The sequence below is a fragment of the Balaenoptera acutorostrata genome, chromosome 11 (assembly GCF_949987535.1).
Source record: "Balaenoptera acutorostrata chromosome 11, mBalAcu1.1, whole genome shotgun sequence".
In the NCBI taxonomy this organism is placed as follows: domain Eukaryota; kingdom Metazoa; phylum Chordata; class Mammalia; order Artiodactyla; family Balaenopteridae; genus Balaenoptera; species Balaenoptera acutorostrata.
The window spans coordinates 15,226,761-15,243,840 of NC_080074.1; the positions used below are offsets into that span (position 1 = coordinate 15,226,761).

The following is a 17,080-nucleotide window of genomic DNA, read 5'->3' on the forward strand; positions in this document are numbered from 1 at the left end:
AAAGCAAAAAGTAATATGGCTTCCCAGAAATAAAAGACTTCATGAAGGCTTTCTCCTCAACTTTACCCAGGCCTTCAAAGAAGGACTAATTTCTCCATTAAATTCTAAAGGCACAGTGCCCAGAGCCTATGAGACTTCAGGGACCCATGAAAATGTTTTAATATATTTTAAAATAAGAATTTTAAAATGAATACAGTCCAGACTGGATTATACTTATCTTTATAACAACACAGTCTTCGAAGATAATTTTTAATGTTTTTTTATGGAGGAGGGGCTCCTGAAGGCTTCAGGCTACCAGAATTCATAATGTGGCCCTGTTTCTAGAGGATCAAAGCTGATGAAACTCTGAACCTTGATGGGTGATGCTTGAGATGGCAGTTTTAATGGTTGAGAGGATGGAAGCCGGAGAGCAGGAGATGAGGAGGGAAAAGACCAAAAGTGAAGAGCTGGCAGTATCTGAGCTAGGCCGAGAGAAAGGAGAGAATTTGGAAGGTGGTTTGCCTGAGCCGCAGGACTGTGAGGCCTCTGTCTGAAGACTGAGAGCAAAGGGCTCTAGGAAAGGGGAGCTGGAAATCTGGAGTGATGGGGGAGTATGCGGGCAGTGCTGCTAATTGAGGCAGGAAGCTCTGAGAAGGTAGAAGCATTTGCACTTGAGCGGGGTTCTGGTTTACTGGCAGGATCTGAAGGAAGGATTTAATAAGAAAGGGACTTCAGGCTGTGGCAGGCAGGTAGGAAAGATCTGAAGTTGCAGAGAGACCAAGTTTGCTTCTCTGCTTAATTGGGGTTGGCCCTCACCTCCAACATTCCTACCAGTAAGAAACTGCATGTACAGTGGGAATTACGTTTATTTATGGGAGTAATTGGGAAAACTGATGGTAACCTGCTAAATTCACATCATCCAAAGGAATGTTTGAATTCATTCTCCAGCTTCCGGCGGTCCACAAGCCCTCTTTGACCTTGTGAACACAAACCTGAAAGTAGGACTCCTGCCTGCTTGAAGTCTCTTCCAAACACCCCTGTGATCTCCTTTAGGTTCACGTGCTGGGGAGGCTTCCTGCGCCCTGAGGCCTTAGTAGGGTCTGAACAAGACCACCTACATAATTTGTGAGGCTTGGTGCAAAATGAAAGTGCAGACCCCCTGTTCAAAAATAATGAAGAATTTCAAGATGGAGACAGCAGGGCGTTAAACCGAGCACAGAGCTCTTCTGAGCACGTGCAGGTCACGTGCACTGCGTCTGAGTGGGGCTCCTGCAGCGGGTACTATAGCAAACCTCAGGCAGCGAGCAGACTAGGGGCAAAGCAGGTGGGCCTGGCATCACTCAGGCCTCAGGCAGTCAAACCCAGAAGCAAGACCACAAAGGAGCAGAGGCTGTGCTGAAAGAGCAGCCTTAGCCTTTGGCAGCAAGAGCAGTAGCCCCGCCTCCCACACGGGCCACAGCAGCCAATGCCTCCGCTCCTGGGCTCCACAGAGCTGCTTTTCAGGGTGAGCTGGTTTGGTCTTAAGTGGCGTCATAGAGACACAGCAGGAAGAGGTGTAAAGTGGATGGGGATCGGTGAAACACCCCTGAGGAGAGCCAGGGAACACAGGGTCTCCGAATACATCTCCCCAGAACACCGCGGCCTTCCTAACCATCCCCTGCCTGAGGGCGTCTCTCTCTCTCGAGCTGCTCAGGGCTGGCTACCTAGACATGAGATGCAGAAATCAGAGGCGAATCCAGGGTGGTGAGTTCATAGAGGTGGGGAGATCATGGGCTTTGGAATCAGACTAGCTGGTGCAGGTCCCAGCCCGGATCATTAGCTGTGGGATCTCAGGCAAGTTTCTTAATCTCTCTGGGCCTACATTTTCTCCTCTATAAAATGATATAATAAAACCTACTTCAGGGAGTTGTTGTGAGGAGTACGTGAGTTAATACATGTAAAGTGCATGTTAAGTGTTGAAAAAAAAATGATGGCTATGGCTATTATCTAAAATTATGGGGACTGGCCTCAGCCAGGGGAAGGAAGGGCTCAATTATACAAGATCATGCCAAGAGCTCTATTCAGAAAACACCTCACTCCCCTGTCTCCTGTCCAGTGATGGCTATTAGAGAAATTGCCTTTTGTTCTACCATTTATAACTACACTTTATCATTGAGCCTTTACTATCTGCTGGTCCTGTACCAAGCACCGCACATATATTACTTTATGTAAACCTCACAGCCCTGTATCTCCAGGATCCGGCACAGCGCTCCATAAATGTAGATTGAATGAATAATCCTGGAGGTAGCTTATCATCCCCATTTTCCAGCTTGTAGAGGTCAAATAACTTACTCAAGTGTTGACCAAAATAAATGGACTGCCAGATATTTCTCCCCAGCAAAGATGTGTGTATTCAGGATGAGCAGAGAACTGCAGTTTGGGGTCTATAACCATGGTGAGCCCTGTGCAAGTCCCCACATGGCAAGGGAAGGAGAACCCTTTTATAGAGGGAAAAGGAAGTTGGGAGGGCTGTAGTAAACAAAGAGTCCATGGCTTTTCTTTAGCTAAGTCCTTGCCAGGAAACAAGAGGAGGCTTCCTTCTTCCTGTTGGGCTCTGCTGTTGTCACAGGGTGTGAGAACTCCCCCTGCTGGTCTCCAGACTCTATTGAACTGAGCTTTCTATTTATTAGTAATTTTTTATGCAAGTCACAGAGCTATTGAATGGCAGAGCTAGAACTTGAACCTGAGTGAGTCTTCAACGCCATGAGTGGTTGTTTACTTACTACATTGTACTGCCTTTGATGTGGTGAATAGCTAAGTCTTAGAAAATGAGACTTAGACCTACAACTTATAAAATAAATACCTTTGCCTAGAGGAGAAAACCAGAAGCACGGAGTCAGGTTAAAGTGAAACAGGATGTCCTTTCTCAATGTTAAGTATTGATAGAAAAAAGAGAAGACACTGGCATTGTGTGTCCTGAAATGGAAAAAACACACAGCCCTTTTCTCATTGCATTAAGGAACTGAGTGAAGGAAAGAATAAAGAAAGTGAAAGCTGGGAGTACTAGTAATAAGCTTGACCTTTTTGTGTATGTCCAATTAAAAGCACAGGCTCTGGAGTCAAGCATGTCTCATTTTGAATTCTACCTCAGCCATTTGCTAGCTGTGTGACCTTGCACAAGTTAACTAACCTCTCTAAGTATCCGTTTCCTCCTCAGCAAAACAGAGCCCCTGTGTAGAATGTTGTATTGGTAGAGATGAGAATGTATGAAAATCACAGCGACCAGCACATAATCAGTGCTCAAGAAACATCCGTTACTGCTCCTAGTAGTACTTTATTCTCTTTCCTTATTCTAGGATCAAAGTTTGGCCAAGTAAGAGGGAGAAATTGGTCCCAAGACACATGACAAGTCAGGAGGGTCTTAAAAGCTGTGGAGTTGGCCCATAAACCAGATTCTTACAGCTCTTTCTATATTTGAGGCTTTTGTTCCAAACAGTTCTGTTTGGAGGTAACTCCAATCCAGGTTGGTCTATTTGGAGGTAACTTCAATCCAAATGTCCATGTAAACATTTTTGAGACTAATTCAGGGACCAAATTAAACAACACTTTCCTTTTGATGGTCTTCATACACATGACTTAATTCTAACCCTTTTTCTTAATCGCATGCAAAGCTCAAGGCAATCAAATGCACATTATTGTTCAACCATTTAGAGCTTGGAACATTTTTTTTACATTCCCATGACTGTGGATTTGGATACTCCCAAACTGCACCCCACCCCACTACCACACACACACACACACACACACACACACCCCTATCTACCTGCCCTGCAACCCCTCCCATGCAACACCATCAGAGAATGCAAATATAGCTGACTACAAGCAGATAGTATCACCACCCAACTCCACTTCTCACAGTTGGGCAGATAAACATTTCCCAGCGTGAGCCATCTGTTGAGAAATAGAAAGGAAAACAAGTCTGGGAAGAATGGATTCAGTCTCTGTTGGAACGGTGCTTGGACAGGCCAGCAGAGCTCAGGCTTGGCAACTGGGCTGATCTCCATCTCCATCCTCCCTCTGAACTACTGTTGAGGCCAGGGTAGAGGAAGGCCACAGTGGGGAGCCCCTAGCGGAGGTGGAACCCCGAATGACTTCTTACCTTTCTCCCAGACTCACTTGGGGAATTTCTAGACTGCAGAAGGCAATGGAGTTAAAATACTGGGGAACTCTGCCTCATCAAGAGGGTCCTTTAATTCTGGAGTGGGCTCAACACATTCCTCCCCTCAAAACTTTTCATCATTGGATTAAATCTACAGCCTAAAGTTTCAAGCTCTTCAATGTCTGGTCCTACCTTTCCAGCCAGCCAGTCTTACCTCCCATAGCTCCCTAAATGAACATTTTGCTTTAGGTGCTTCACCCTCAAGGTGACCTCAATTCTAATAGATACTTTCCCACCCATCCTTTATCTGCTTGTTTATCCATACATCCATTCAATGAGAATTTATCGAGCACCTATTACGTGCTCTGCACTGTTCCTGATACCAAGAGTTGAGAGAAGAACAATGATTTCTACCTTCCAGGTCCACAGCCTGGTGAGGGTAACACAGACTTTTTTAAATTAATTTTTATTGGAGTATAGTTGCTTTACAATGTTGTGTTAGTTTCTACTGTACAGCAAAGTGAATCAGCTATACGTATACATATATCCCCTCTTTTTTGGATTTCCTTCCCATTTAGGTCACCACAGAGCATTGTGTGGAGTTTCCTGTGCTATACAATAGGTTCTCATTAGTTATCTATTTTATACATAGTATCAGTAGTGTATATATGTCAATCCCAATCTCCCAATTCATCCCACCCCCCCTTCCCCCTTGGTATCCATACTTTGTTCTCTATGTCTTTGTCTCTATTTCTGCTTTGCAAATAATATCATCTATGCCATTTTTCTAGATTTCACATATATGTGTTAATATACGATATTTGCTTTTCTCTTTCTGACTTACTTCACTCTGTATGACAGTCTCTAGGCCCATCCACGTCTCTACAAATGACCCAATTTCATTCCTTTTTATGGCTGAGTAATATTCCATTGTATATATGTACCACATGCTAATGGACAGGGTAGGGTGCCTGTACATGGTAGTATACAGAGTGCTTCTCTCAAAGGGCAATTTATTTCTGCTCCCCCCCCCATATTACACACACACACACACACACACAACCCTCGCTGGTCTCATCACCTTTTCACACCTTCTCAGAATTCCTGCAACAAGTAGTGTGTAAACCCACAAAAGAGCACCTGAATACAGGCTGCTTTGTACTGTTCTCTAATTGCTTCCTGTACATAAAGTTTCTCCCCATCCCTCATAAATATAGATATAAATAAAATTCTTCACATTGCCTAGCACATTACCAAGCACAGAAGAAGCACCTGGGAACCTCTCAGCCTGCCAATCTTTTCTCCATACTGCAGCCAGAGTGATCTTGACAAAACACTGACATCCCCCCCCCTTCTTAGAAACCTGCCACAGATTCCTTTTCAGGTAAACATCAAAATCCCAACACGGGGCTTCCCTGGTGGCGCAGTGGTCGAGAGTCTGCCTGCCAATGCAGGGGACGCGGGTTCGAGCCCTGGTCTGGGAAGATCCCACATGCCGCGGAGCAACTAGGCCCGTGCGCCACAACTACTGAGCCTGCGCGTCTGGAGCCTGTGCTCCGCAACAAGAGAGGCCGCGATAGTGAGAGGCCCGCGCACCGCGATGAAGAGTGGCCCCCACTTGCCGCAACTGGAGAAAGCCCTCGCACAGAAACGAAGACCCAACACAGCCAAATAAAATAAATAAATAAATTTATAAAAAAAAAAAAAAAAAAAAAATCCCAACACGACCTGAGAAACCCAGCCCGGTCAGCCGCTGTCTGTCTGTCTAGCATCGTCTCACTGTGCTCTCTCCCTAGCTCTCTGTTCCCTCCACTGGGCCTTTGGCCTCTGCCCAGACCCCTCCACTCTTCCTTCCCCATTTTGCCTTTTTAATCCTGCTCATCCTTCATATGTCAGTTCAAGGACACAGCCCTTTCTTGGAAACCTTCCTGCATCCACCAAGTTAGATCAGATTCCTTTGTCATTTGCCTCAATGAACAAATGAACATATTTCTTTCCTTCAGACTATTGATCTAACCTCGTTCATCAGTGCAATTATTTGGTTAACGTCTGCCTCTCCACTAGGCTGTAAGCTACATGGAGCAGTGAGTGTATTTGGTTTTTCTCACACTTGTATCTCTGGTACCTGTCCCAGAGCTGATATATACTGGGTATTCAATAGATATCTGCTGGAAGAATCAATGAGTGAACGAATGAACACTAAGCGCTAAGTGCGCCATGCTCTGTACTCAATCCCACGAATACAGAGGGAATTAAGACTGTATCTCAACCCACAAGGAGTTTATAGTCATAGGGCAAAGAGATAAGCAATCATTATAGGGGATTGAGTGCAAGGATTGATTTTCAATGTCTGCCATGACCACAGGGTTGGAGGAATTGGCATTGTGAATGCCTGTCCTTTGGTCCACTTGGCCTTCATTATGTCATAGTTGCTGTATTGACTCAGATTATGAAGGGCTTTTTGCCATGCTTAAAAGTTTGCACTTTAGCTCTGGTTTTCAATCAGAGCAGTAAACCTTCTCCAAAACGTTAAAAATAAGCTATACTTCTATATGCCTGCAAGGTAGACCTCTTTGAGCTCCCTTTCTCCCCAGCTACTCTGTGGTTCTGTAATAAAAATTAGCTGCTAGTAGCAGGGCTTTAAGTAACAGGTTAGGTGCCAGGTGAAGGATAAAATGTCAAAGGAGTGAAGTTGTTCGCCACCTAGTGGTCTGAGTTGAGCTTGCGTGTTTTTCAGAACCTGGACAGGAAGAGTTTGCTCTTTGCTCCACCTGTTTCTCTGCAGTTAGTGAGACTTGTCTCCTAGTAAACTAACCTGGTAAATATGCCTAGAGACTAGTAAATAGATAAAAGTCATATGGCCCTAGTAGGAAAGGATAGTTGGTTTGCGGGAAGCTCAGGTGGTCCTGAGATAACCAATCATGGCTTAGGGTTGTGATGAAAGAAAAGAAAGGAAACTCACAAGTGTGTTCCATGTTATGTAGACCTAATTTCTAAATTGCTCTAGCTTGCCCATTGTAAGAGGCAGGGTGACCAGGAGGAGGCACCCACATTTCCCCAGCAGTGCCTGCAAATGTTTGTTCCACTGCTCAGCTTACTTCCTTCAAAGATGCCCTAGTGACTCTGGTCCTCACTTTCCACTAAGATCAATTTGAGCCACAGTGCCTCCGATACCATTTCTGATCCTTGTCAGAATTAACAGTCTTTCTGGTTTTTACTCTTAGCTGTCACTTTGAATAAATCTCAAAACCTAATTCATGCTAACATGATATTGGCTGATAATAAGCAAACTTACCTCTTCTGTGAATATCTGCTCCTTAAATGAAATAACAGAAAGATTCCCAGAAGAGGCCACACCTGAGTTAAATCTTAAGCAAGTAAAAGGAGTTAACCAGCCAAAGAGAAAGGAGAAGGGCAATTCTAGAAAGAGGGAGCCACATGAGCAAAAAGCATGGAGGCCAGAAATATAATGGAATATGCAAGGAAACACCTCAAGGTTGTTTTAGGATCTTTATGGCCTTACCCACTCTAATTTTTGGAGACTCCATCCCAAAATATATTGCACATATTCAAATGCATTCCACAGTAAATGTAATTTATATTTAACTATGAGTTGGGTTGAGTTAACGTGACTAGTGGTCATAATGTTACTTGTTGTAGACATTTATTAATTTTAATTTTTCAGGATTTTTTGGTATGTGTTTTGAAGCCAGTACACTTTAAACTCAGGTATATAGTACCTGATGAAAAAGACAGCATAGCGCTAAGCAGTTCGGAGTTACTGAGTATAAAATTCAAGGTAGAGGGCGTGAGTCAGTCGGAGCCGAGGAGCCTGGCAGTGACCTTGCGCTCCCGCCCTGCTTTGGTGCACGGCTGCGGCCAGAGGCTTTGCAGGTGAAAAGACGGCGTTTGTGAAGAGTGGATGGTTGCTGAGACAGAGTACTGTTTTGAAGCGCTGGAAGAATTGGTTTGACCAGTGGTCAGATGGTCACCTGACCTATTATGATGACCAAACTCGGCAGAGTGTAGAGGATAAGGTCCACATGCCAGTGGACTGCATCAACATCCGCATGGGACATGAATGTCAGGATATTCAGCCTCCAGATGGGAAGGCAAAAGACTGCTGCAGATTGTTTGCCGAGATGGGAAAAACCATCAGTCTTTGTGCAGAAAGCACAGATGATTGTTTGGCCTGGAAATTTACACTTCAGGATCCCAGGACAAACACAGCTTATGTTGGCTCAGAAGTCCTGTATGATGAGATTGCCGTGGCTTCCTCCCCACCTCCTTACACAGCCTATGCTGCACCAGCCCCTGAGCAGGCATGTGGCTGTGGTCCATACAGTGGTGCACACCCGCCAGGAACTCAAGTTGTCTATGCTGCAAACGGGCAGGCTTATGCCGTACCCTATCAGTACCCGTGTGCTGGACTTTATGGACAGCAGCCTACCAACCAAGGCATCATTCGTGAGCGGTATCGAGACAGTGACAGTGACCTGGCGCTGGGCATGCTGGCTGCGGCGGCCACAGGCATGGCCTTAGGGTCTCTGTTCTGGGTCTTCTAGAGTCCTTGGAACCTGGAGGTGCATAGCTTCTGATACCCTGTGTGCAATAATATACTTTGCAGGGCATTTCTGTTTGTTACAAATGTTTTTAATAATAGTTTCAGTAGTTCTTTTGAAAGTAGTGACATCATACTTATAACTAATCCATATAAGTACCACAGAGAAGGCTTTGGACTGCTGTTTAGCTAAAACGTGGGCTATCTGGGGGCACTGGCTCATTCTAGGAGTTTTTTATGGCACTCTCAGAATACCTTATTTGAACACACCTGTTTGGAAAGGCCATTTTCCTTTTAGAGTTAGGCCTTAATGCTTAAGGGATAGTTTATTTTAGTGTTGCACTAGTAACGTGGTGATGTATGAGTGAGTGAGTGATTGGGACAAGAAGAACTGCAGCTGTCTTGTTTTAATGCCAGACTTTGAAACCTCAGACCAGAACTGGCTGCACGTTACTTCAAGAGTTGTAGGCTGGAACCTTCCTGAGGCGGCGGTGTGATATGCCCACAGCCTCTGGGGCTCTGCGGGCTCCCAGCAAAGCTGACTGCTCAGGATGATGGGCGGGGTGGCAGGTCCCCCCCCTTTAAAATGATGCTTTTTCATTTTATTTTTACTAGTTTGTTTTGGGTAGTGATCCTTGGAAAACATCTCAAATTAGGAGTAGACTTGAGTCTCAGCGTTTTAGGGCTTTATCATTTAAAACTTGAACAAGGCAAAACAATTACAAACAAGTGTGTGGAGGTAGATTTGCTGTATTCAGAGGCATCATGTTTTTAGTGTTCACTTTGACTGTTTTTATTGCCACTTCAGCCTACTTATAGCTTATTTTTCTACTTGTTGAGAAAGTAATATTAAGAGAATGGTGAGGAGAGTGGAATGAGAGCCATAGTTACAGTGTTACTGTTTCAGGGGATGGCGCTGCACTGAGGATCCCCTTTCCCACCCTTCTGAAGGCTGTTAAAGGCCCGTTTCCTGTCCTGTGCAGGATTGGGGCGCTGTGGCTGTCCCCGAGCACTGGGGTGCGTGGAGCCCCGGTGGTGGCATGGTGGGGGAGACTCAGGTTACAGATGGGAGTTGCGGCCGAAGGATATGAATGACCTGCTCAGGGTATTACTCCACCTGATCAGGACACCGGCCTTGTTTTTATTCTTGACTCAAACGTTACAGAGAAGCTTAAACCATTTAATTTGAGCCCCAACTATGTGTGAAGCTCTGGCAAACTGAGAGTTGTGCATTTCTGTTATTTCTTATTTCTTTATTTATGTAAATTTTAAAACTTCAATTATTCCAGTTTTCTGTCCTGCATGCTTTAAAAAATGTACTTTTACAAAGGCAGTTTAGCTACATTGAAGGTCTCTGCCCCTATATTCCATGTGGCCCTATTTTCCATACAATACGCTCCTAGTAGCACAAATTCTGTTTGTATTCTATGTGGCCAGTTACATACATAGTCTTTTGTTCCACTGACCAACGCACTCCACCTCTAAGGCAGACTCAAATAGATCTAGCTCCGTATGAAACCAGATGCCAAATGAACTTTGTGGTGACCACAGGTCTGTTTTCCCAGTCAATTCTGTCGCACTTGTTGACACTGGAGAGTCTGTTTCCAGCTGAAAAGAAGTATACTTGGCTGTCATCTCTTTGGATGTTTGACATGGTGGAAAGTTGCCAGATGTGATGTGTGACGACACTGGTTTTGATGGTTAAAAATGTTGCTTTAGTTATTTTACATCGTATGTAATAAGAATGGTTTTGTTCAGATGGTCGTCATTATTTGAGCTGTATGCTTTACTTACAAAATACTAAACTCAGTTTTTAATGTTACATCAGGGTATTAATTTTGAACTTGGAGTTACTGGAACCACAGATACTGAGTTATGTCAGTGAAATGCCCTTGAAGCAGATGGTCTCCCTGTGTTGCCCTGGCTTCCCTCTGACAGAAGGGGGAGAGCTATGGACTGAAGCTTGGGCACACGTGTGCCCCCCCATCTCCAGCCCCTGTCCCCAGCGGGCACAGCCCCACTGGGCAACTATAGTTGAGTCTGGAAGTTCACTGTCACTAGTGACTTGATCCTGAGAGGAAATGCATACTCGGTATAAAGATGGGCTGAGATACTTCATCTCCCTGGCCCCAACTCTCATAGATGCCAACACTTAGGTAATCCTAAATCAAGAAGTTAGGTGAGTTGGAAGGAACTTGTTCAGGTTTAGTCAGTATTTTACTTCCACGTGTACTTTTAACTAGTTGGCCTTTGACATTGCACACATGCCAGTCTACTTGTTTCTTAGGTCTATTCTTTTAATTCCTTGAGTTAACTTCAGGATCTTAGATGTAAAGAGAAGGGAGAGACCCGTGGTTTTGTTTCAGATCATCATACATGAAACGGGCCAGACCGGGACCCAAGATCTGGATCATGGGAGAAGTTCCTGCCATTGAGACAAAATGACCCACATTTATTTTCTGCATTAATTGTGATACTGTGTGATCTATCTTTCTCCTTCCCAAGTTTATGTAGACACCAGCATGGGATGCAGTTCCATTATTTTCCCCCCAGGTTGATCTTTTTTTCTGATTGCTTGCCTGTCTCTAGTATTCTGTTGTGTCCTCAGAACCTATTTTTCCCTGTATATGCAAATTGTATGTTTATAAGTGAAAATGTTAATACATTAAATGATTGCTAACCTTAAAAAAAAATTCAAGGTAGAGAATGAAAGATGAGAACAGAGAGGCAGCTGGGAGTCAGGGTACAGAAAGCCTCCTGTGCTGTATGAATCACTCGGACTTTATCATAGCCATTAAAGAATGTTGAGCAGGAAAATGTCCTCGTCAGACATGCGTGTAATGTAGCTCACTCTGGGGATGGTGTGGAAGGTGGATTGGAGAGAATCAAGACTGAAGACAGGGAGTTCCACTGGAGGGATGATGCAGGAGTAAGACTCTAGACGTGGGCAAAAGTGAGCCCTAGGAAGCTAAATGGGGAAAACAAGATGAGTCAACATCGTATAATGGAAGGGAGCTTTGGGATGGCTTCAAGAGATCTGTGTTCCAGTCCCAAATCTGCCATTAATACTCCCCTCTTTGGACCTCAGTTTTCCCATATGTAAAATGAAGGAATCCTCCCTGTTGATTACTATTGCTCCATAGTACAATTCTCTTGATTACTATTGTTTCATATTACTATTACTATTGATTACTATTGCTTCATTTTACTATTACTATTGATTACTATTTCTTCATATTACTATTACTATTGATTACTATTGCTTCATATTACTATTACTATTGCATTGAACATCAAGTGTGTATGTTGGGAGGACTACCTGTGGATCAGTCCTTGGAAAAATGGGGAAAGAGGCAATGTTGGCCTTTAGCTTTATCATGAAAATCACAAAATATCAAGCATGAGGACAGGCTGTGTTGGGGAGGTGAGGGACTCCCTGCTAATGGGACCTATAGCAAAGGTTCTGTTGGTATTTGACAAAGAATATCAAGGGCATTATGTGCTGGCCTAACTGTTAGCATTTCTCCTAGTTATAATACCAGCATTGATAGAGGGCTAAGGATATGCTAGGCACGGTTCTAGGCATTTTATGTGCATTATTTCATTCAATCTTCACTATAGGCCTATAAGGTAGGTACCATTCTTATTCATATTTTGTAGATGAGAAAACTAGGATCCAGAGAGAGTAAGTAATTCTATGTAGTAAGAGGCAGAAATGGGATTCAAACTCAGGCGTTCTACAGAATCCCTATTCTTTAACAATTATACTATACTGCCTTTCATATCAGATGGCCATCACAGCTAACGTTTCCCTTACGTGTTCTGACTGAGCTGCTAAAAAAATTATACATGTAATACCTCCTTCAGAGGGGTGTGGCCTAGACTGAGCATAGAACTTAGAGTCAAATAGAGTGAGATTTGTCACCTGCACCTATCAATTGCTGACTCTATGACTTGGGAAATTTACTTTCCCTCTCTGATCATCAGTTTTCTTGTCTGCCAAAGGGACAGTAATAGTAGCATTTCTTACAGGGTCATTATGAAGATTAAATTTTTGAATGTTTACAAAGCTCCTAGGATAGTCCACGTCCTACAGTGGCACTACCACCATCATCATCATCATTGTCATATTTATTAATAAGGGACCGGCCTGACTCGGGGAAGTTATAAGGTTGAGTTCAGAGCAAGAAGACCTAAAAACTGTTCCTTAAGAATGTTCTGCATTCCAAGTGGCCAACAGTAAGTCGCATATAGCAAGTGCACTTGGGCAACCCATCCTGGTTACAAATCCAAGCTTTCTGTTACCCCTGCTCTTCTTCTTAAGCAGCAAATATAGGGGTAAAGATGTACTAGAACACTATGTTCTTACAAGTTTGTGTGGTTTTTTAAATAACGGCTTATTGAACTAAAGAAAAAAAAAGTTCCCTTTCCTTTTTGTTTCTTTCTTCCGATACGGTTGTTTTTAAGTCTTCCCTCCTTTAACTTTTTCCCATTGGTTTTTGTTGCTTTGTTTTGTTTTCAGCTTCTACCTCTCTTTGCCAGAGTCCAGTCGCAGCAATACTGAGGTAGGAATCAGAGCTCTGAGTCCCCGTACAGGGAAAAATGAGAATTTTCCTATATAGTAGCTGGATGATTGTTTTCTTTGCCTCTGATTGTAGGTTTTAACTTTAAAATTCTTTATGTAGCTACTCATCCACCAAGCCTGTTAACTATTAAACTCTCCAATTTACTTTTATCTATTCAAAAAGACTTTCAAAAGAACTCAAAAGACAGTTAAGACTGTGTAATGTTGGGGGGAAAAAACAGACATTTCATTTTTTGGATAAAATAATCCTCTAGAGTTAAATTTAAGATTCAGACTACCAAAGGATGATGCTCTATATAAATTATTAGGCTATGATTAGGTTTGCTCTTCAAAGGATATCTACCCATCTCCTAAAATTAGGTCAAGGCTGGTTGTGTAGATGCCTCTTAGGAGGGTCTAGCCCGGTGACCTCCTGACTGGAAGAGGTCATCCCAACATGCAACTTGGAAATCCCCCTCCCCAAGCTTCAGGAAGATCAGCCAGATCACTAATGGGTGCCCCTACCCTCATGTCGCTTATGTTCTAGAGCACTGGTTCTCAACTAGGGTCAATCTTCCCCTCCAGGGGCGTTTGGCAATGTTTGTAGACATTTCTGAAAAATGACAATGGTACATACCAGGCATTTTACATAATATTAACTTGTTTAATCCTGATAACAACCCTCTGAGATTAGTACTATTATCTTCATTTTACAGTTGAGGAAATTGAGGCACAGAGAGATGTTTCCCAACATCACACAGTAAAGTGGTGAAAACAAGAGATAAACCTAGGACATCTGCTTCAGAGCCACCTTTGCTAAGCTTCAAAGAGGTTCTTATTATTGCTAAGCATATAGGATGCTTAAAAAATATTCACTGAATGAACTGGTGTTCATCATAGTGCATTTGTTTTTAATACCTAAATCTTCCCAGGAACCAGCAGTTTGCTAAGATTATACAACTACCATAGTTTATTAAAGATAAATTGCATGTTCTGGTGGTACTATTAACTATAGAGCATGATATAATACAAGGAAGCTCCTGTGGCCAGGGTTCCCAATAAATTAATGGAAGACGACTAATTGGAATATCTATTAGTCATTTGAGATTATCTTACTTGATAAGTATCTAAGCTGTTATGTTTGCTGCCACCATGTGGTCCCTCTGCATTTGTTGCCACCATGATCCACTGTAGAGAGGAACCAAAATGTCCATCCTCAAAGAGGAAAAAAGATTAGGAAACCCTGTAAAATGGCTTCCCACAAAATAGCTTTCAGTGTCTGGAAAGCTAGAATATCTCTATGGGGAGATGCTAATTATTGCTTTCAGTCCTGATAAAGTCTGGGAGAGTACATGTCCAAACCAGGTATGGTGCTTTCAAAATGCCCTGATTTGGCAACTGATTCAGTTTCCCCTTTCATTTCAGGTCTTGAGGTTTGAGAATATTCTGTCCTCCATTCTCCACTTCGGAGTCCTCCCACTGGCCAACGGTAAGGGATTCTTGGGAAACAATGTGACACTGACATTGGCTAAGTGTTGGGGATTGTCTGAGACTTTCCATCCTGAAGCTTGTACTTCTAATGTGTTATTATGAATCGAGGCCAGCACCAGAATTGACAGAGTTTGTACCATCAACGATACAGTTTTGAAGTTAGATATTCCAGGTCCAGGCCTTGTTAGCAACTCTACTTGCAGACTCAGCAAGAAAGGCTAACTCTGGTTGAGTTAAGGAGATTAAAACCACTCTCCTTAGGCAGTCAAGAGTCTCCTTCAGGTCAACCAGAAATGAGATGATGATCCCTAGAAGGTGTCTCTGTGGTTCTTATGCAAAGACCACCATCCGGACAGGCACAGTTTGAATGAATGACAATCCTAGGCCTTCTCCCTACACTGCAGTTGTTCACAAACTGTAGCATCTTGAGTTTGGCTTGGTTAAAATATGCTTTGTACTGGAGATCAAAATATCCTCAGGACCCACTAGTTAAGTTATTTTCAAAATACAAATTGGACAAGTTGCCAGCATTTTTCTGCCATCCAAATGCCCATAGTTGCAGGTGCATTTTTATTAAGCATAGATTAATTAACCATTCTTTCAGGGAAATGCTAGGGACATATCAGAGAGAATGAAGACACAGAACCAGGAAGAATGGAAAGATAAATTATCAAAAAGTTTCTTGTTAGTCTCTTACTAAAAAGTTTACTAAATCTTCCATGCCCATGCCCAATTATTTTACATCTTGTTCTATATTTTAGCAAAATTGCAGCAAGGATTTCCTCTGCCCAACCCACAAAATATCTCACTCGTCAATTCAGATATTGAAGTTCTTGAGGTAAGAATTATCAATATTAATTGCCCCACTTCTTTTCATAGTAGAATATACCTCTCCCTATTTTGCTTACTTTTTGTTTTATTTTGTTTTGCTTTGTTGTTTCCCAGCCCGAGGAATTTTATAAATAAGATGTTTAGCTCTTAAAGCCCATAATTAACAATGAAAAGCACTTAAACTTGAGTTTAAAAATCAGATCAAAGTGGAAAAAAAAACCCATCAGACCAAGTCTGATTTCCCTTTGAAGCCAAGTTTATTCACACCACACTACAAGAAGATGCACTAGTGCACTGTATTTCATTTGTTCCACAAGACAACTTGTAAGGCTGGGATTATTAATCCCATTTTATAGATGAGGAAAGTAAGACTCAGAGAGGTGAAGTGGCTTGTGTAGGTGGAAAAGGGCATATTTGAGACTAGACTGACTCTTCTGATTCTCTCAGTCAGTAAACTTTTGCCTGAACCAAAGACCCTCCTCTGGGTTCAGGGATCTGTTGTGAGCTGTTTCCTGGTTAATCATTATTAACAAACTTCAGAATACCTTGTTTCTTCCTTTCTGGGAATCATAAGATTCTGACAGAATTCTCCAATCCTATATACTACCCTGCACTCCCACTTCCCTCCCCCTGTCCCTTTCTATAACTGCTTAAGTCATGTAAGGTGACAAGAATCCAAAATGTCCTGTTCCTGTGTCTGAGGCACTCACAAGGGGGACAGGGGTAAGGAAGGGTATTGCACAGTAGGACCTGGTAAAGAAACCACGCCTCCCCAACCCCTCAGGCAAACCCAGACATCCTATGGCTCCAGGTGCCCCAAGTTTGATATCGTCTTCATTGTTGCATCCTTTTCAGGGTTTCCTTTTGATTTCCACCGACCTGAAGTATAAAACGTCCTTAAAGCAGCAGCCAAGTTTCCATGGTTGGGAAGCTCTGAACCTGATAAGTGGACAGTGGAGGGGGAAGCCAGCCCCTTGATTGCCTGTTTGGAGTCCACTCCAGGAAGTAAATGGCCCTTAATCCCACAGCTCGTGTAAACCCAGAGCAGGAAGATGGTACACACAGGAATTGTAAAGCCCTTGCGAATTGCTGGAAGTTTTCTTTTTCAAGCCCTCATGGATGTAGAGGGAGGCAAACAGGGTGAAAGAGCTCAGTCGGGATGTGTGTGTTCCCATGTGTGTGGAGGGGTATATGTTTGAATGTGTGTTCATGTTTGAGTGCATGTTGTGTGTTCCTGTGTCTATGAGATTCTGGGGCCAAGAGTGAGGCATGTACTTCTAAGGAGGTGCATGAGAAACTCTCAAATACAGATTTGCATCAGTGGTTATCAGCGGAGATCCCTTCAGCCCCTTCAGCTCTCTAGGGTTCCCCCCTCCCTGCATATTGGATTTTATGTTTTATATTTACCATTACTGTCCCCTGTATTTAATTAAAATTGTTTTCTATCAATGTCAATTTTGCCTTTTTATTTGCAAATTTTCTTGCCCCAGACTTTTTTTTTAATAAAATAAGACTG

At 43.0% G+C, this 17,080-nt stretch overlaps 1 protein-coding gene and 1 pseudogene across 1 annotated transcript in view; both read left to right on the top strand.

The window, feature by feature from the left end:
* Positions 1-16,976, top strand: part of BPIFC (BPI fold containing family C) — a 49,899-nt gene extending 32,923 nt beyond the window's left edge. The window contains exons 15-18 of the mRNA XM_007165718.3: positions 13,201-13,243; positions 14,668-14,731; positions 15,495-15,571; positions 16,420-16,976. Of these exons, the coding sequence (XP_007165780.2) occupies positions 13,201-13,243; positions 14,668-14,731; positions 15,495-15,571; positions 16,420-16,542 (307 nt within the window). The 3' untranslated portion in view covers positions 16,543-16,976. The remainder of the gene's footprint in view (positions 1-13,200; positions 13,244-14,667; positions 14,732-15,494; positions 15,572-16,419) is intronic.
* On the top strand, positions 8,120-8,682 carry LOC114238184 (pleckstrin homology domain-containing family B member 2-like; annotated as a pseudogene).
* Positions 16,977-17,080: the final 104 nt, after the last annotated feature.